At 44.1% G+C, this 21,432-nt stretch overlaps 1 protein-coding gene across 1 annotated transcript; it reads right to left on the bottom strand.

The window, feature by feature from the left end:
• Positions 1–223: 223 nt before the first annotated feature.
• mapk7 (mitogen-activated protein kinase 7) lies at positions 224–10,383 on the bottom strand. Its single transcript, XM_084179840.1, has 7 exons — positions 10,154–10,383; positions 9,031–9,347; positions 7,087–7,246; positions 5,353–6,905; positions 4,007–5,088; positions 1,216–1,349; positions 224–799 (listed from the first exon to the last, which is right to left on the bottom strand). The coding sequence occupies exons 2-7, from the start codon at positions 9,341–9,343 to the stop codon at positions 649–651; spliced, it is 3,393 nt and encodes a 1,130-aa protein (XP_084035966.1). The 5' UTR covers positions 9,344–9,347; positions 10,154–10,383; the 3' UTR covers positions 224–648.
• Positions 10,384–21,432: the final 11,049 nt, after the last annotated feature.

The following is a 21,432-nucleotide window of genomic DNA, read 5'->3' as shown; positions in this document are numbered from 1 at the left end:
AGGACTACCTGGACTTATCCAATAACAAATGCAAAACAATTATAATAATTGCAAAGTGTTTTCTGTTGCGTGCCCTAATGAACATGACCCAGTCATTGTGATTTCATCAATGTATTTTCCCCTGCTGGTGTAATAACCTGAATAGGCTACAATTATGTTAACAAACCCCTTCTCTCCTCTGCTTCAGGGCCCATTGTAAAACAGCAGCAATCATAGACCGGTTATGACCCAATTATCTTTTATTAAAAGAACTGTGAACACTGCATGAAGTAATGGTAGAAAAAAAAAACATGAAATAAATGCTCCATAGTAGTGTCTATTACAAAACGCATAACTAAAATGTTAATTTGATCACCCAGGGCTCAGACTTTCCTTTCTAGCAAACTTCCGATGTAGGGACACAAGGCCCTGGTCAGAAGTAGGGCATTTACATAGGGTGTTAAGGTACCATTTGGGATGCACACAACTTCACCATCAGGGGATGAAATACCCTGTATAGTAGCCTAGATCTGGGACTAGTTAGGGGGCAATCTACTCCCAAAGTAGTGTACCACTTGGGATGCAGCCTATGTAACCTGATCTGTGGTAAGGGGCCATTTCTACCTCCAGTGTCTGGTTGTTATTCCAGAAGGAGGGAAGCATTAAGAGTCAGGTGTCAGGAGGGATGGAGTCAGAGAGGATCATGGGAGATCCTAGCTGTAGTTCCTGCTGTAGTGATTCCAGGTCAGCCGGAGTCATGCGGTGCACCTCCAGCCAATCAGAGAGCAGGGAGGCTGAGAGGGGGCCTGAGTCATTGTAACTGACGGAGGAGAAAAGAGAGTGAGGGTTGGAAAAGAGAGTGAGGGTTAGAGAAGTTCGCCTGCTGGTGCTGATTATCATTTTGACTGACAGTACACCAACTCCAAATGTATGTATGGTACAACATTTGCATCTACAGTGGTCCTCTGTAGCTCAATTGGTAGAGCATGGCGCTTGTAACGCCAGGGTAGTGGGTTCAATCCCCGGGACCACCCATACGTAAAAATGTATGCACGCATGACTGTAAATCGCTTTTGGATAAAAGCGTCTGCTAAATGGCATATTATATTATTATTACAGTGGTTTCTGGGGTATACTTGTTTAAACTATGTTTAACATAAGCAAATGAATGATGTTTTCATAGTGTTCTGCAACACTGTTCCAGGTACTATGGAATAGGTGTAAAGTTTGACTCACCTGTCTCTGAGGTCTGCGTGCTGGAGGTCAGTGAGGGACTGGTTGAAGAGGTCATCCAGGTCAAAGCCCACTCCGTACCCCGCCCCACTGCCCTTAGGGGTGACGGAGAACACCGGAGGCAGCACATCTTCCACCTGAGAGTGGCAACGAGACGTTAAAACCCGGCTTCACCAACATCTGTTGTTGATGTAAAGAATATTTGTTTGTCTGTGGTGTGTAATGAGGAGCAACCAGACGCTGCACTTGACACATTTATGAAATTGCTTATTCCAGTTTCTAATAAGTATGCACCCATTAAGAAAATGACTGTAAAAACTTAAATCCCCGTGGATTGATGAGGAATTCAAAATTGGTATGGTTGAGGGATGAGGCAAAAGGAATGGCAAATAAGTCTGGCTGTACAACCAATTGGCAAACGTACTGCAAATCATGTGACTAAACTGAATAAAAAGAAACTACACTATGACAAAGATAAATGACATAAAGAATGATAGTAAAACACTTTGGAGCTCCTTAAATGAAATTTGACAAAAAGGCAAAACGTAGATCCATCATTCATTGAATCAGATGGCTCATTCATCACAAAACCCACTGATATTGCCATTTACTTTAATGATTTTTTTCTTTGGCAAGATTAGCCAATTTAGGCATGACATGCCAGCAACAAACGCTGACGCTAAACATCCAAGTATAACTGATCAAATTATGAAAGACGAGCATTGTAATTGTGAATTCCGTCAAGTGAGTGTGGATGTGAAAAATGGATTGTTGTCTATCCACAATGACAAGCCACCGGGGTCTGACAACTTGGGATGGAAAATGACTGAGGATAATAGCGGACGATATTACCACTCCTATTTGCCACATCTTCAATCTCAGCCTACTAGAAAGTGTGTGCGCTCAGGCCTGGAGGGAAGCAAAAGTCATTCTGCTACCCAAGAATAGTAAAGCCCCCTTTTACTGGTTCAAATAGCCGACCAATCAGCCTCTTACCCACCCTTAATAGACTTTTGGAAAAAATTGTGTTTGACCAGATACAATACTATTTTATTGTAAACAAATTGACAACAGACTTTCAGCACACTTACAGGGAAGGACATTCAACAAGCACGGCACTTACACAAATGACTGAAAATTTGCTGAGAGAATCTGACGATAAAAAGATTGTGGGAGCTGTTTTGTTTGACTTCAGTGCGGCTTTTGACATTATCTATCATAGTCTGCTGATGGAAAAAGTTGTGTTATGGCTTTACACCCCCTGCTATATTATGGATAATGAGTTACCTGTCTAACAGAACACAGAGGGTGTTCTTTAATGGAAGCCTCCAACATAATTCCGGTAGAATCAGGAATTCCCCAGGACAGCTGTCTAGACCCCTTACTTTTTTCAGTCTTTACTCAAGGCCAGTGGCATGTCATTAGTAAAGCCAGTGTGTATGTTTGCGGATGATTTAACACTATACACGTCAGCTACTACAGCGAGTGAAATCACTGCAACACTTAAAGAGCTGCAGTTAGTTTCTGAATGGGTGGCAAGGAATAAGTTTGTCCTAAATATTTCAAAAACTAAAAGCATTGTATTTGGGACAAATCATTCACTAAACCCTAAACCTCAACTAAATCTTGTAATATATAATGTGGAAATTGTGCAAGTTGAAGTGACTAAACTGTTTGGAGTAACCCTGGATTGTAAACTGTCATGGTCAAAACATGTTGAAACAACGGTAGCTATGATGGGGAGAAGTCTGTCCATAATAAAGGGCTGCTCTGCCATTTTAACAACACTATCAACAAAGCAGGTCCTACAGGCCCTAGTTTTGTCACACCTGGACTACTGTTCAGTCGTGTGGTCAGGTGCCACAAAGAGGGACCTCGGAAAATTACAATTGGCTCAGAACAGGGCAGCACGGCTGGCCCTTAAATGTACACGGAGAGCTAACAACAATATGCATGTACATCTCTCATGGCTCAAAGTGGAGGAGAGATTGACTTCATCACTATTTGTGTTTGTACGAAGTGTTGACAGGCTGAATGCACCAGTGTCGGTTTAAACTACTAGCACACAGCTCGGACACCCATGCATACCCCACAAGACATGCCACCAAATGTCTCTTCACAATCCCCAAGTCCAGAACAGACTATGGGAGGCGCACAGTACTACATAGAGCCATGGCTTCATGGAACTCTATTCCACATCAGGTAACTGATGCAAGCAGTATAATCAGATTAAAAAAAAACAGATACAAATACACCTTATGGAACAGTAGGGACTGTGAAGAGACACATACACACAGGCACAGACACACATACACTTGATTAGACACGCACTCTGCACACACGGATGTTGTATTGTAAATATGAAAATTATACTTTTAACTATGTTTTCAAGCTATACATGTTTACAGTTCCATTGTTTACAAACTGAGGTAAAGTCAGGTTATATTTGGAGTTTTGATAGGGTTCGACAATTTAACTCATAAGGCATTAAAAGGTATATTATTTGTATCATTAATAGCTTTAACCCATAGCAAGTCCCACTCAGTTGACTGTCAGTATTTTGCTATCAGTATTTTGTCCCAAGTCTGCCCTCTAGCTTTTCTAAGTTAGTGGTTTAGTTCATCTGCTTTTATAACCCCCCAAACAAATGTTAGATTACCAGACAAGATATGGCCAATATTCAGACTTGAATAAAAATATGAAAAATACATAACTACAATACTGCTAAAAAATATATATAACAGGGGGCTCTAAAAGAGAGCGAGATTAAGAAGAAAGGAAGACTCAGACCCACCTGTGACTTTGAGAGCTGCAGTGTGACCGTGTGGATGTCAGGGGCCACAGCGTGCCCCGGCTGTCCGGTGTCTGTGAACCCTAAGCTGGGCTGAGGAAGGGACGGGGCCCCTAAGGCCCCGCAGAGAGGGCTCTGCGTGTGGGACCCGGGCTTCTCTCTCAGAGCCGAGCACAGCTTCTCCATGGGCCCGGCACCACTAGTGACTGAGTTAGGGTGAGCGTTGATGTTGTTCTGGCCTCCCCCTGTTCTCATGTTGCCATTGGTTTCTCTCGGTGGCAGTGCTGGGGCTTTCGTCAAGAAAGTCTCCACGGGGTGCAGCTGAGGCTGAGGGAAGCTTGTCTGGCAGGCTTGGGGTGATCTGTTAAGGAGTAGCTGCTGTTGCTGGGAAGTCCCGGCCCCTACCTGCTGCTGCCCGGCCCAATTCCCCAGACAGTTGAAGATCCTCAGCCCTTCGTACACACCCTGCGTCGGTTTTAGCGTGTTGTTTTTAGCTAAGCCACAGGAGGCTCCATCCAACAGATCCATCCCTCCACTCACAGCCACACGCCCCATCTCCCCTCCCTTTGTCTGGCCTAGAGAGAAAGGCAGTGAGCCCTGGGTATTTAGTGGCTGGAACATGCCTGACAGATTGGGCTCTATTTGGGGTACCGTCTGTTTGTGAGTCTGAATCTCCCCTGCTTCCTTATCCGATTTTGTGTGATTTACAGCCATTGCCGCCTCGGTGTTATCGCTAGACTTCCCGCCGAGGTGGGAATTTACTTTGCAGCCCTTAGTTTTGGCTGCGTCGACATCAGGGGTCTGTGATTTGTCTGCACGGCTGTCCATCATCCTCTTCCAGCGTTCCAATAGGCTCTTGTCGTTGTCGCTCAGGAGAACCCCACCCAACGAGTCCCCTTCTTTTCTCTCCTTCTCTTTCATCTTCCTCTCCCGCTCCTTAGCTCGCTCCTGCCTCCTCCGCCTCTTCTCCTCCCTTTCTCTTTGACGCTCCTGGGCTGTGACGGGCCGCCGTAGCTCCGGAAGAGAGAGGGAGGATGACAGACCTGCTCCACCTGTATCCATACTCAGCGCTGTAGGACCTCCATCTGAAGAGAGAAATATTCTGGTTAAAGGGTAGTGCAGACAATTTATACATTTGTTTCCTTACATTGAAAGTAGTCAATGGACAAGGAGAGACTGCTTTGGTTTTCTAACCAAAACCCAATATAAGTCAATGTCCACCAGTCTGCATGTTTAAAATGTCATGCACATACTGAACTATCCGTTTAAAAGGAACACAGTAAGACGCAAGCACGTCAGACCTTTTTAAGAGGAGAGGAGACTCGAAAGTGTAGACTGTTACAATTTACCTCTGGCTTTGTTTCTGAGAGCCGACTTCCGCAAGGCCTCCTTGAGCGCTGCTTTGGTGTCCTCCGAAATGGCTCCATCTTTCCTGGTCCCTTCTCCCGCCCCCGCTGTTCCCCTCGCCCCCTTGGACAATGACTGTGTGAGGGACTGCGAAAGCGACTGAGCTTGGGCCTGGGAGAGCATGAGAGAAGGCACAGAGTTGGGCAGAGGAGCCATGGTGTCGTGTACTAAAGTGGAGGATAGGGAAGACGCAGCCTGGCCCTGAGACATTGGCTGACTCTGGGTGACTTGGGTCAGAGGCCCCCCCTGGCTGGTGGGTACTAGCTCCTCCACCTTCGAGCTTTCCCTCAGAGCTTCAGACGGTGAGGTGCCCTGGGAAGAGACTGGCGTGATCAGGTCTATGATCTCAGGCTGCCCGCTGTCCGAGTTGGCGCTGGGCATGTCCACGTCCTGGCAACTCTCTGTCTGGGTCAGGGGAGGCAACGTGTGGGTCAGACGTTGGGACGGGGTCACCTCTGAAAGGGGCGGGGCCTGTTTACTAAAGGACGGCAGCTGATTGGCGAAAGTCTGGCTCCCTCCTGTCGTTTTATGATGCTGATTGGCTTGAGTCTCTGACACTGGTTGAGGCTGCATCTGCGATACCTGCGACGGTCGTGACATGGAAGCCAATGAGTTATTGGTCAGGTTGACGGTGGAGGTTTGAGCAGACCCTTGGTCATTGCTGCCACCAGCCTGCCTCTGTAAGGGCCTGAACTGGATCCTCTGGCGGTTGTTCTGTTTCCGCCGGTGGAAGTCTTGGATCTCCACCAGGATGGCCTCTTTGATCTGCTCCCGGCTCATGGGCGCCTTGTCGAACTCAAAGTCGAAGGCGGGCACGCAGATGGGCTCATCGTCCTGGTCGTGGTACTTGGACAGGTAGGGGTGCTCCAGTGCCTGGCTCACATCAATCCGCTCGCGAGGATCGAAGCGCAGCATGGTGGCCAGCAGGTCCAGGGCAGCAGGCTCGGCCTGCGGGTACAACTTGGCCAGGGGCACGGGGGCGCGCGATGGCAGGCTCCGCACATACGAGCGCACCCGGTCGGCCCCAATGGCCCCGATCACGCCCTCCGGCGGTGTGCCCAACACAGACAGGATAAGCTGCAGCTGGTGGACATAGTGCTTCCCGGGAAACAGCTGCTTGCGGCCCAGCATCTCGGCAAAGATGCAGCCCACGGACCACATGTCGATGGCCAGGCTGTAGTGGTGCAGCGAGAGCATTAGCTCGGGGGCGCGGTACCAGCGCGTGGCCACGTACTCGGTCATGAAGGAGTGGGACTCCTCGGGGTGCGAGCTAAGGCCCCGGGCCATGCCGAAGTCGCCGATCTTCAGCTCGCAGTTCTCATTGACCAGCAGGTTAGAGGGCTTGAGGTCGCGGTGGATGACATTGGCCGAGTGCACGTACTTGAGACCGCGTAGGAGCTGGTACAGGAAGTAGCGTGTGTGCTCTGGAGTCAGCGGCTGCCGGGAGTGGATTATCTGGTGGAGGTCACTCTCCATCAGGTCCAGAACCACATATCTGGAAGAGGAGGAGAGACGAGGACAAGACAGTAAAGATTAGATGGAGAAAGGGATAGTAAGAGAAATGAACTCTTTGTTGTATCCAGTCATTTGTATGTTTTTTTCCCTTGACTTTACAAAAAAATTTACTTTCAAATAAGGGGCATCCAGAAATATAACGAAGAATAAGAGTTACTTACACAGACTTGAAGTGAGGGAGGCTAGGCTGGAGGATGTCTTTGATGGCGATAATGTTGTCATGTTTGAAATGCTTGAGAATCTTCAGCTCTCGCAATGTACGCTTAGCGTTTTGCACCACCTCAAAAGCATTGGGAATCTTCTTAATTGCCACTTGTTGACCTGCAGATAAGTTACCCAGATGAAAAAATATACTGAACAAAAATATAAACGCAACATGCAAGAATTTCAAAGGTTTTTTTACTGAGAAGGAAATCAGTCAATTTAAATAAATTCATTAGGCCCTAATCTATGGATTCCACATGACTGGGCAGTGAGGGGCGCAGCCATGGGTGGGCCTGGGAGGGCATAGACCCACCCACTTGGGAGCCTGGTCCACCCACTTGGGAGCCAGGTCCACCCACTGGGTAGCCAGGCACAGCCAATCAGAATGAGTTTTTCCCCACAAAAGGACTTTATTACAGACAAAAATACTCCTCAGCACCCCCCCTCTTCAGACGATCCCGCAGGTGAAGAAGCTGGATGTGGAGGTCCTCGGCTGGTGTGGTTACACATGGTCTGCGATTGTGAGGCCGGTTGGATGTACTGCAAAATTCTCTAAAACAACATTCAAGGCGGCTTATGGTAGAGAAATATACATTCAATTCTCTGGCAAAAGCTCTGTTGGACATTCCTGCAGTCAGCATGCCAATTGCACGCTCCTTCAAAACTTGAGACATCTGTGGCATTGTGTTGTGACAAAACTGCACATTTTAGAGTGACCTTTCATTGTCCCCAGCACAAGGTGCACCTGTGTAATGATCATGCTGATTAAATCAGCTTCTTGATATGCCACACCTGTCAGATGGATGGATTATCTTGGCAAATGAGAAATGCTCACTAACAGGTAAGTAAACAAATTTGTGCTCAAAATCTGTATGGAAAATTCCTGGGATCTTTTATTTTAGCTCATGAAAAATGGGACCAACACTTTACATGCTGCGTTTATATTTTTGTTCAGTATAGCTAGCAAAAGATAGGATAAAGATTAACAAAGAGAACCATTATGTTTTATCAGTATATGACAACGTAAATTCTGCTTTACAAACACACCTTATTTCATTACGCATACCATCTAATAGTAAAATAACCTGTGAATCTCTTTCCAGTCATCCGGGGCTAAGTCTGAAAACAAACTTATGTCATGCAATAAAATACAAATTAATTACTTACAAATCATACAATGTGATTTTCTGGATTTTTGTTTTAGATTCCGTCTCTCACAGTTGAAGTGTACCTATGATAAAAAATTACAGACCTCTACATGCTTTGTAAGTAGGAAAACCTCACTGTATGGTGAGAAGTAGGGACCACCCATACACAAAAATGTATGCACGCACGACTGTAAGTCGCTTTGGATAAAAGCGTCTGCTAAATGGCATATTATATTATTATTATATTAAGTATGTTATGTTTGGAACATCGCATCGCAATAAAATCACAGTATCAAATCGCAACACATATGGAATCGTGAGAATCGCAATACATAGTGATAATATCGATAAGTATCATGATAATATCGTATCGTGAGGTCCTTGGCAATTACCAGCCCTAATAGAAACACGCTGTTTTCACATATGTTGGTGTGGTGCTGGAGATGATGAATATGTCCCCTTAATTTATTATTTTTGATGGGTAATTTCTATCTAAAAAAAATGTCAAAAAATTAATTGGGCAGGCAATATTTTAAGGTAGGCCTATAACAAAAAACTGGATAGGCCCAGGCCCCCAAGGCCCAAGCGCCCAGAAGCCAATGGGTGGAGAGGATCCAAGGTCCCTCCCTCCCTTGGACCTGCCCCGACAACAAGCTTTGCGAGAATTTGATATAACAAGGATGGAGCAAGCAAGGATTTGACAACTAGTATTTTTGTTCAGTCACAGCCTAAAACTTCAAAGCAGCCTCTCACCATTGTCCCGCCTCCTGGCGGAGGACACGACGCCATAGGCCCCTGTGCCGATGGTCTCTATGACGTCATACTCCTCGCCAACCTCAAAATTCACATCCAGGGAGTGGGCTTTGAGCAAAGCTAAGTTCTTGGCTGCTGTGCTGGTGTCTGCCGTACTGCCTGTTTCGTTGCTTGGTTCCGCGTGCAACCTCCCTACTTTCTCATGATGGTTCTTGTGGTCGTTGTCCCTATCATTGTTGACGGCCATTGAACTCTGTGTTGCCATAGACCCGGATTTAGCAGTTTCACCTTCCCCCCCCTCCTTGGATGACATGATCCTAGAGGTAAGGGAAGAGAAGAGGAAATGGAAGGGACATGATTAACCAGAAGTTACATCTATTTTTGACTTAGGCTATGCAGCTGAGTTCCAACTCATTTCTTTACATTGAAAGCAGTTGATTGAAAGCTCTTTTCATTTGATTAAAATCTCAATCCCCCGGCAGGTAGGTTCAGTTTCCAGATACATCATTGAGGAAACCAGTGGTCGTTAGAAAATTGAAATTGAAATCCCAATGCCATACAACTGCAATGACTGCAACATGGGTTGAAGGTTCAAGTATAACATTTGTGTAAGCTATGTCTATTTAATACCTGTGCTAGGAAAAGGCCTTGACTATCATAATCAATAGCCCTATTCATAGGAGGTTGGTGGCACCTTAATTGGGGAGGACGGGCTCGTGGTAATGGCTGGAGTAGAATGGTATCAAATACATGTTTGATGCCATTCGCTCTGTTCCGGCCATTATTATGAGCTGTCCTCCCCTCAGCCTCATGAAAAAGAATAAAGCCTATGTTATATGAAATAATCGCAATATCCATAACATTTGGAAATTGCAATATCATATCAAAATAAGCAGATGATGATTATTTGTTATAGATCAATCATTGGCTGATTTGTCAAAGATCACACAATCAGCTCTGAGATATTGTAGCCTAGTTGATTGCATTTTGGGGTAATCCAATAAATAATCTCATCACGAGATCAGCTACTACAATAGGACTCTGATCCCAACGGAATCCTTTTTATTCACGGACAATGAAGAACAGTGTACCCTCTTGCATGGGCGTATCATTATTAACCTACCTGCGTCTTTAGAAAAGATAGCTTGCCCCACAATGGTCAACAAAACGACTGCTTCCATGAACTGAGCTGAAGCCTTTATCAAATATGCATGCCAAATGCCAATCCATAAACTGTTTTTAATGTTCACCTGGAAAATAAACTACAATAGCAGTTCGCTACATTCCATGGCAATTTCTCGTTATCGTTATATACTTCCTTGTGTTCTTCTTCTTCTTTGGGATTTGGTTGGCGGATAGCATCCAAGTTTTAGGTGCATACACCGCCACCTACTGTACTGGAGTGTGAGGACAGTCACGGCCTACATACATAAAATTATCTTCATTAGTCCTGTTCCTCTAAGAAAGTTAAATATAGCCCTAGACACCACCACCATCATTAAAAACCCACTACTCCATTCAACTACTTTGACCCTATCTGCTCCTGCGCCATGCCAACGTCCTGGGAGGAAGGGACACCACCCCTCAACACACCCTGTTACTCTTCTGAAGTCAAATCTTGTATATCCAAATACATCTTTGCAGCTGCCACCACAACATCTATGTTCTGTGATTTAAGTTCAATTTCTGTGGTACAGTTGATAACCATTGCTATGAACGCTAAGAAGCCAACCTTACTGAAGCATAAATCACTTGTTGGCCTATCCCTCTGTGCTGGCACAAATATACTACTCACTGGAATCCTCTCAGAATCCCTCACCCTTGACCCATCCTCCTCTACTCTCTTCACTGCCTCAGCATACAACACCTTCTGCACTACACTGACTCTGGCCACCTCAGCCTGCCTCTATCGCACCGGACACTTCCGATCCCCAGCAACATGGACACCCCTACAGTTAACAAACACGACTTTATCCACCGAAACTACACAGTCCTCTGTCCCATGCCCTCCTGTACACTTCCCACATCTTGGAATCTCCTTCCTACATACTGCTGTGAAATGACCATAAACGTTGCACCTGAAACAACGCAGTGGATTCGGCACAAAAGCTCTAACAGGATAACTGATAGAGCCTAACATGACTTTGTCGGGTAGACTGACTCAAAACTCAAAAGGACAGTGACTCCTCTGTTTCACCACCACCGGGTCTGTGACGCACTTAAGTGTTATTTTCTGAGTGACAGGAGGAAAACCAACCAGGTTTTGAGCCTCTTCTTCTTCTTCTTCTTCTTTAAATTTGTATTTGTGGATCGCAACCCACTTTCAGTGCATACACCGCCAACTACTGTGCTGGAACTTGAGGCCTTCATCTATTTCTCTAGCCCTGTGTCTCCGCCTACTGTTCTGGAGTGTGAATTCATTACACTTAGTAACCACGCTTCCATCCAACCCTTTCATGCGGATGAATTACCTGACACATGAAAAAAGTAATGACTGGGTTAATGGAAACATGAAATGGCGGTACATTTATTATAAATGCCGACGGACAATTTGTTCGTTCGACATGGTGGGATCTTTTTGTGTCTGTAAAATTAATTATGCAAGAAACACTATTGATATATAATAACAATCATATCGAAGTAAACTTGGAGTCGTGATGATATGTTGTGTGGTCCTCCCACTACGACTCAGGAAAGCATGCAGTTTATTAGGTTACAGATGAAATAAATTATGATGAACTTCACAGGCTGGTGAAAGTGCAAGGTGATGAGCATGATGCTCCTTTTCAATAAATATCGAGGGTCTTATTCTGGTGACATGATGATCGATGCTTGACTGCTGTTTGACAAATACAAATAATATCGCTCTTATCCATAATAATCTCATAATAGGTAGCCTACCTGCACTGTATCTGTGAGCTGTTGGCTAAAGTGCATGTACCAAGACCAGAGTGGGCACATTTGCTATATAACCAGTGCCGATTTTAGCATGTAAGTCTTGGTGGGGCAAACTCCCCAAAAATGTTTTAGATGCATGCCAGCAAAGCCACTACACAACACAACACTAAACAATACATTAATTGCACTATAACGGTGACAAACGGTGCCCACAAACTGTTAGGGCCTACATAAAGCTGTCACAACAGCAGAGCTTTATTTTCAGCACCATGGAGTGAAACCTTACCACCGCTACACCTGGCTATCAGTGGACGTCATTTTATCTGTGGCCAATGCCCTTGAGCCTTCTTGGATGGATGTAAATCCATGGCAGCACCCAAGGGGCTTGAATTTTCGAGCTCTCCCCGTAGATTTTGCGGTGATGTAGTGTCCCCATGAGTGACAGAACACTGAGACATTTACGGCGCAACTAGAGAACATTACCAACCCCTACGCTCTGTATTTTCCACTGGCTGCCCCACCACCAAAGAAAGCACTGAGCTAGGCTGAAACACCTGCATTTTGGAGCTGCCTTACTCAAGAAAGCAAAAAAGAGACCATGTTTGTATGCGGCTTCATTAACTCAATTATTATTTTATTTTTATATTGTTTGCAAACTGATATGTGACACGTATTAATGGCAAAATAACATGCAAAACAGGCAATTAAAAAAAAATATATATATATGATAATTTTTTAGCTAAACCGGTGGGGCTCTGCCTGTGATGGAAACACATTTAACTTGTATTTTTCATTCAGTACATGGGAATTGAACCAGCAAAAGTTATTTTTATGTGCACTACATCACGCACAGCCTTTTATCCGCAAAAAGTCTGTTTGATGGAAACACATCTCTGGTGGGAAAATGCGCATATTGTTTTATGCAGATTTTAGAATATTCGCATGAAAATCTGTCAGGAATTGGATGGAAACCTAGCTAGTGACACACAAGGGAAGGGAAAAGGAAGGAAAAATTGCCCTACCAACTAATCCTACATCCATTAAAATCCACTACTTGCCCCTACAGTGCCTTCAGAAAGTATTCACACCCCTTGACTTTTTCCACATTTTGTTGTGTTACAAAGACAACGATCTAAACATTTGTAAAAAAAACACACAAAAAAAAACACTAATATACAGTATCTTGATTAGGTAAGTATTCAACCCCCTGAGTCAATACATTTGGCAGCGATTACTGCAGTGATTCTTTCTGGGTAAGTCTCCAAGAGCTTTCCACACCTGGATTGTCCAATATTTGCCCATTATTATTTTTGTAATTCTTTAAACTCTGTCAAGTTGGTTGTTGATCATTGCTAGACAGCCATTTTCAAGTCTTGCCATAGATTTTCAAGCTGATTTAAGTCAAAACTGTAACTAGGCCACTCAGGAGCATTCAATGTCGTCTTGGTAAGCAACTCCAGTGTATATTTGGCCTTTTGTTTTAGGTTATTGTCCTGCTGAAAGGTGAATTTGTCTCCCAGTGTCTGTTAGAAAGCAGACTGAACCAGGTTTTCCTCTAGGATTTTTCCATAGTCCTTGCCGATGCCAAGCATACCCATAACATGATGCAGCCACCACCATGCTTGAAAATATGAAGAGTGGTACTCAGTGATGTGTTTTGCTGGATTTGCCTCAAACATAACGTGTTTTATTCAGGACATAAAGTCACATGTTTTGCAGTATTACTTTAGTGCCTTATTGCAAACAGGATGCATGCTTTGGAATGTTTGTGTTCTGTACAAGCTTCCTTCTTTTCAATCTGTCAATTAGGTTAGTATTGTAGAGTAACTACAATGTTATTGATCCATCCTCAGTTTTCTATCACAGCCATTAAACTCTGTAACTGTTTTAAAGTCACCATTGGCCTCATGGTGAAATCCCTGAGTGGTTTCCTTCCTCTCCGGCAACTGAGTTAGGAAGGACGCCTGTATCTTTGTAGTGACTGTGTGTATTGATACACCATCCAAAGTGTAAATAATAACTTCACCATGCTCAAAGGGATATTCAATGTGTGCTTTAAAAAAAAAATATACCCATCTACCAATAGATGGCCTTCTTTGCGAGGCATTGGAAAACCTGTGTTTGAAATTCAGTGCTCGAATGAGGGACCTTACAGAAAATTGTATGTGTGGGGTACAGAGATGTTAAAGGCGTATGTGGCAGGGGCTCCTAACGATCACGGATTACAAAAAGAAAGCCAGCCACATCGTGGTCACCAAAGCCACCCTGCCAGATGAGCTAAACACCTTTTTCTCACGATTCGAGTACAATGAGCTGCCGAGGAGAGCCCCCGATGACAACGTGGGCTACACACTCAGTCTCCACTGAGGACATATGTAAGTCATTCAAACGTGTTAACCCTCGTAAGGCTGCTGGCCCAGACGGCATCCCTAGCTGTGCCCTCAGAGCATGTGCAGACAAGCTGGCTGTTGTGTTCTCGGACGCTATACCCACCTGCTTCAAGATGTCCACTATCATCCCCGTGCCCAAGAAAGGGAAAGTAACTGAACTGAATGACTACCGACCAGTATCACTCACTTCCGTCATCATGAAGTGCTTCGAGAGGCTAGTCAAAGACCATATCACCTCCTCCCTCCCCGACGCACTCGACCCTCTCCAATTTTCCTACCGCCCTGACAGATCCACGAACGACGCAATCGCCATTGCACTGCAAACTGGCCTTAACCACCTGGACAAAAGGAATGCATATGTGAGGATGCTGTTTATCAACTACAGCTCAGCCTTCAATACCATAGTGCCCTTTAAGCTCATTACAAAGCTCAGGGCCCTGGGTCTGAACTCCTCCCTATGCAATTGGGTCCTGGACTTCACAGCCTGGTACGGCAACTCCACCGCCGTGGACCGCAAGGCGCTTCAGAGGGTGATACGTGCAGCCGAACACACCATTGGGTGCACACTGCCTGCCCTTCAGGACACCTACAACACCTGGTGTCACAGGAAGGCCAAGAAGATCATCAGGGACCTCAGCCACCCAAGCCATGCCCTGTCCTCCCTGCTTCAATCACTCAGACGTGGGCAGTACAGGAGCATCATGGCAAAAACTGGAAGACTGGCCAATAGTTTGTACCCTCAGACCATCAGGCTGCTGAATAGCCACCACTAGACAGCTATCTGCTCCCCCCTCCCCCTCCTCATTTTTCATTATTTTATTTCACTTAGTCCTGCCTGTTGGAGCTCGGAGCCTAAAATGTTCACTGTACCCTGCAATCCTACCTGCAACCCTGTACATGTGACTATTAAACACTCTGAATCTAAACACTATTATTGCACACAGAGTGAGTCCATGCAACTTATTATGTGACTTGTTAAATAATAATAATATGCCATTTAGCAGACGCTTTTATCCAAAGCGACTTACAGTCATGTGTGCATACATTTTTACGTATGGGTGGTCCCGGGGATCGAACCCACTACCCTGGCGTTACAAGCGCCATGCTCTACCAATTGAGCTACAGAGGACAACAAGCACATTTTTACTCCTGAACTTATTTAGGCTTGCCATAACAAAGGGGTTGAATACATTTTGACTCAAGACATTTCAGCTGAAATATGTAACTTTTTGGGCAACCCGACCAAATTCACATAGAAATATTAAGTTTAGTTTTTGCATCTTTTACTTTCAGTTTTGTACAAAAGCTTCTAACAGCTGAAAATACAATATATTTGGTTATGGAAAATATATTTCACAGCAGTTTAGATGGTAAAATGATTATCTACACTATATATGATTGTTTTGTCACATAAACTGAAATTAGGCAAACTATTAAAATTTTTGCAACCAGGAAATTGCGGCGCGATTTCTGCATAGTGCATCTTTCTGCATAGTGCACATTCCTTCGTCTCATGCCCTCCTGCACACTTCTCACATCTAGGAATATCCCTCCTACACACTGCTGCAACATGACCATAAGCTTGGCATATAAAATTGTTATTATTATAAATGTTTATTCAATTGTTATTGAAGTTGTTATTGTTATTATTGTTGTGGCATGGTCGAGAAGGAACCTGCTGTGTATCCCCTACATACAACTAATACAACTTGTAACGAAAACACCGTAATGGGTTCGGGACAAAAGGTATCTCGGGATAACTGACAACATCCTAACTTGACTTTGTCGGGGAAAGACTCTGCATTCAAACTCAGCAGGACAGACAGTATCTTCTATGTTTCACCACGCTCTCCACCGGATCTGCGTCGCAGAAAACGGCGGGCGTCACAGACACCAGGAATCTTCCATTTCAGTTGGTCCTCCTCAACACTTAACGCCACTCCAGTTATCACTCCTTTCAATGGCGTCCTGCTACGTCACTTTTGTTTTGAGCCGATTTCAAACCTGGGGGGGCCTCAAGAAGTAATGGCGGCTGGTAGAGCTTTTTGAGTTGGTGCGACATGGTGGCAAATTCCGATGTACAATAACCATTTGAAAAGTTAGCTATTACAGCAGATGAAGGAGCGGAAAGAGAGATGAGTGTAGAGGGAAGCGGTGTGGTGTGGAAAGATTGGCATCAAGAACAAAAAGAAAAACACATACTCTCGTCACAGGTCTTGTCCTGAGGCCCGCTCCCTCTGGAAGGAAGACACACAAAAAATCATCAAGAGTCCACTTGAGTTACTTTCACAGATTAAACATTCCCCAACTTCTTCTCCACCCACCCTGACACCACATATGGATCAGCCAGAATACAAGGATCCATTCTCTCCAAAACATCTCACTCCCGCTGGGCCAGAATCATTCTTGTCATCATCGGGACGAGGCCCGAACTCAGTGGTCTTCACCGCACCTGCCACCTCAGGTCCTCATTCTTGTCAAGTTCAATTTCTGAGCTACGAGAGTATGTGTTTTTCTTTTTGTTCTTGATGCCAATCTTTCCACACCACACCGCTTCCCTCTACACTCATCTCTCTTTCCGCTCCTTCATCCGCTGTAATAGCTAACTTTTCAAATGGTTGTTGTACATCGGAATTTGCCACCATGTCGCACCAACTCAAAAAGCTCTACCAGCCGTCATTACTTCTTGAGGCCCCCCCAGGTTTGAAATCGGCTCAAAACAAAAGTGACGTAGGTGAAGCACGTGGAGTAACGAACAGGATTCTGTGTTTTTTAAAAGTGTTTGCTCTCGTGATAAAAACACATAGGCCGACGTGCTTTATTTGCCTTCCCAAGTAAAACTAGTTTGAAAATTAGAACATACACTTTATGGAAAAGACATGTTGTGTGTTTCTGAACGATGTTGCCTTGCACAGATTACTGTTCGATTTGAGAAGGGTGCTCCTCCCTCACCGTTCATGTCATGGGCCATTGCCCGGTGCAATCTGGGGCATCTTGATTGAATCCCTTCACTGTCAGTCTATGGAGAAGGGTGCAATTGCGGCCGCAATTTGGGGCATTCCTGCATGTGGGCATTCTTGCATCTGCAGGAACCTTTCTTTATACTTCTATTTGTCCATTTATAAGCTAGGACCAAGGGGCCAGGTTTCCGGTTGGAAATACGCCATCCCATGTACCCAGAGGAGACTGGCGGTACTGCAGTTTAACTAACGCCGTGCCCAGAAAGAGAATTCCGATAGACGCCCCCATAGAGAAGTCAATTTTCAGAATTCCTAAAAAGACCGTTTTGTTATCACATTTGTGGCAAAAAATATCCATTGAATTTTTTTCATTAATTGTCTTCAAAGTCGATTCTTTTTCCGTCACTCGCAGCCAAAGTTATCAATGTTTTATATTCATGCCATTACATGGACAAGCTTGTGTCACATGCACACTTAGAAGGAAAAACAATGGAAATCACTCACACGCTCTCGTCTGGGACCTGCTCATTCAAGGTGCTAGATTCCTTGAGATTGGAAGATGAGACGGAAGGCTGATTGAAGAGAATGGATCCAAATAATATCATTACATTAACAGTTCAAGTAAGTTGGTGATCCATTTTGTAGTTATGATTTTGTGTAATAAATAACTAGCTAGCTACTTCATCTTGAATATAAAGTTGATTTTAGCTATCTTGTCAGCTAGCTAGTATGGGGGATTTATTATTCTCCTAATTGATGGGATGAATAGCTTAGAAGGAATGCATTAATGATAAACATAGGTTTGTACTATACTGATATAAATTGTTTCACATAACAGGCTGTGATTCATGTAAGGAACGTTAGGGGCTAGGATGAGATAAGACTTGTATTTCTCACAGATACGAACACTGCCCCTTTGTGATCTGTGAAACATCCTTGGACGTAGGAATGGTGTCTAAGGGAGCTGGCTCTTCTCACTATGACAGGTTGTTATGATAAACGTATGCCTGGAAACAGGGATGCGCTAAGAGGCGGGGGACTAGCCTGTGCGCCAACGGATTGGCTGAGTAAGTCTAAACCACGCTCAAGCGTCTACTCTGATTGGCCAGCAGAGAGGTGGGAACTCTCTCTCTCTGTAAGAGTATTTGAAGAACAATCTGAAACAATGGATTTAGTTCTCTGAGTGCCCTGCGAGGAATATCGGGGAGCCCGTATATACGAAACATCATATTTACCATTGAAGGTTTTTGCATTAATTAAAATAACTAGTATATCTTAGAAGTTGTGTTGACCTCTTTTGTTCCTAATGCCAGATTTGAATTGACGCAACTTTGACACTAGCTAACTTGGTAATTGGGAATAGTTAGCTAGTAGCCTGCTTCAAATTTGCATTCGCTAAATATCGTTCGCTTTCACAATAATTTAGCTGGCTAGGTAAACACCATTAATATCTAGCTAGCTCGTTAATATTAACTACAATTGGGCTGAGTGTAGTTAGCTACATTGGTCATTTGCCTGACGGCAAAGTTATTTGAGACAAATCAGATAACTTGATCACAAATTGTGTTTATTTTTGTGTTTAAAAAAATAAAATTGGTATAGAATAGGCAACAACCTTTTAGTGTCAATTAAGGACCTTTTACACTAGAAAAATGTGCTTGTGACAGGCCAAGGCTGCAGCAGTGGGTAGAAAATCTCAGACGGATGGATTGGGAACCCAACTGACACTCAACTCAGTGCCCATCACTTTGAAGATGAGTGTTTTCGCCGTGGTGACATGGAAAGAGTCAGCCTCACCCAGACTGCTGTGCCCACCATTTTCTCATTTTCCAGTGTGTTATGTTTGTTTGTTTAAATAATGACAAACCTGGGCATAGGTTGAACTACTTTTAATAAACTGATACTTTAGCTAGCAATCTCCTTGTGTCGCCATGCAAGGCATACTTCAATTTACCCCCCCCCCCCCCCTCGCATAGCCTGCTGGGTAATGTAGTCTTCATGTTATTAACACATAACAACACATCTTCCTTCCTTTAAAAGAAAACACATTTCTTTCCCCCCTTTTTTTTCTCAACTAAATGCAGTCTCTGTCCAACAATACTCTATTGTGGCTCTATTTCTTTTCACATAAACAAAAAGATTCAATCCAGGTGCCCCTTTATTATATATATATATATATATATATATATATATATATATATATATATATATATATATATATATATATATATATATATTACATACAGTGGGGAGAACAAGTATTTGATACACTGCCGATTTTGCAGGTTTTCCTACTTACAAAGCATGTAGAGGTCTGTAATTTTTATCATAGGTACACTTCAACTGTGAGAGATGGAATCTAAAACAAAAATCCAGAAAATCACATTGTATGATTTGTAAGTAATTAATTTGCATTTTATTGCATGACATAAGTATTTGATCCCCTACCAACCAGTAAGAATTCCGGCTCTCACAGACCTGTTAGTTTTTCTTTAAGAAGCCCTCTTGTTCTCCACTCATTACCTGTATTAACTGCACCTGTTTGAACTCGTTACCTGTATAAAAGACACCTGTCCACACACTCAATCAAACAGACTCCAACCTCCCCACAATGGCCAAGACCAGAGAGCTGTGTAAGGACATCAGGGATAAAATTGTAGACCTGCACAAGGCTGGGATGGGCTACAGGACAATAGGCAAGCAGCTTGGTGAGAAGGCAACAACTGTTGGCGCAATTATTAGAAAATGGAAGAAGTTCAAGATGACGGTCAATCACCCTCGGTCTGGGGCTCCATGCAAGATCTCACCTCGTGGGGCATCAATGATCATGAGGAAGGTGAGGGATCAGCCCAGAACTACACGGCAGGACCCGGTCAATGACCTGAAGAGAGCTGGGACCACAGTCTCAAAGAAAACCATTAGTAACACACTACGCCGTCATGGATTAAAATCCTGCAGCGCACACAAGATCCCCCTGCTCAAGCCAGCGCATGTCCAGGCCCGTCTGAAGTTTGCCAATGACCATCTGGATGATCCAGAGGAGGAATGGGAGAAGGTCATGTGGTCTGATGAGACAAAAATATAGCTTTTTGGTCTAAACTCCACTCGCTGTGTTTGGAGGAAGAAGAAGGATGAGTACAACCCCAAGAACACCATCCCAACCGTGAAGCATGGAGGTGGAAACATCATTCTTTGGGGATTCTTTTCTGCAAAGGGGACAGGACGACTGCACCGTATTGAGGGGAGGATGGATGGGGCCATGTATTGCAAGATCTTGGCCAACAACCTCCTTCCCTCAGTAAGAGCATTGAAGATGGGTCGTGGCTGGGTCTTCCAGCATGACAACGACCCGAAACACAAAGCCAGGGCAACTAAGGAGTGGCTCCGTAAGAAGCATCTCAAGGTCCTGGAGTGGCCTAGCCAGTCTCCAGACCTGAACCCAATAGAAAATCTTTGGAGGGAGCTGAAAGTCCGTATTGCCCAGCGACAGCCCTGAAACCTGAAGGATCTGGAGAAGGTCTGTATGGAGGAGTGGGCCAAAATCCCTGCTGCAGTGTGTGCAAACCTGGTCAAGACCTACAGGAAACGTATGGTCTCTGTAATTGCAAACAAAGGTTTCTGTACCAAATATTAAGTTCTGCTTTTCTGATGTATCAAATACTTATGTCATGCAATAAAATGCAAATTCATTACTTAAAAATCATACAATGTGATTTTCTGGATTTTTGTTTTAGATTCCGTCTCTCACAGTTGAAGTGTACATATGATAAAAATTACAGACCTCTACATGCTTTGTAAGTAGGAAAACCTGCAAAATCGACAGTGTATCAAATACTTGTTCTCCCCACTGTGTATGTATGTGTGTATATATATATATATATATATATATATTTTTTTATTTTTTTTATTTTTTATTTTTTTGCAATTCTCAATAAGCCTTTCAGGTGCTCTGACAGTCCTTTTTGGTCGTTCTGCTGAAGTGCTTCCTGAAGCAGTTGGACAGCGTTCATTGTCAGTCTGGGTGTTCTGACTGAATTGTCCATTGGTAAAGGCATTTGACACTTCAGCAGTATCCTCCTGATGATCCTCAGTCCCTTGAGTGAATGGCTGAAGCCTTAGATCCACTCTGTTTTGTCTCAGTTGTGATCCATGCG

This window comes from Coregonus lavaretus (assembly GCF_964263955.1).
Source record: "Coregonus lavaretus genome assembly, chromosome: 16".
NCBI lineage: Eukaryota > Metazoa > Chordata > Actinopteri > Salmoniformes > Salmonidae > Coregonus > Coregonus lavaretus.
This window is presented reverse-complemented; position numbering and strand designations above follow the sequence as displayed.

Coding starts and splice junctions, on each gene's coding strand:
- mapk7 (XM_084179840.1), bottom strand. CDS start 9,343: ATGTCATCCAAGGAGGGGGGGGAAGGTGAAACTGCTAAATCCGGGTCT. Junction 7,247..9,030: donor CGCCAGGAGGCGGGACAATG/GTGAGAGGCTGC, acceptor ACTTATCTGCAG/GTCAACAAGTGGCAATTAAG. Junction 6,906..7,086: donor CTCCCTCACTTCAAGTCTGT/GTAAGTAACTCT, acceptor CTCCTCTTCCAG/ATATGTGGTTCTGGACCTGA.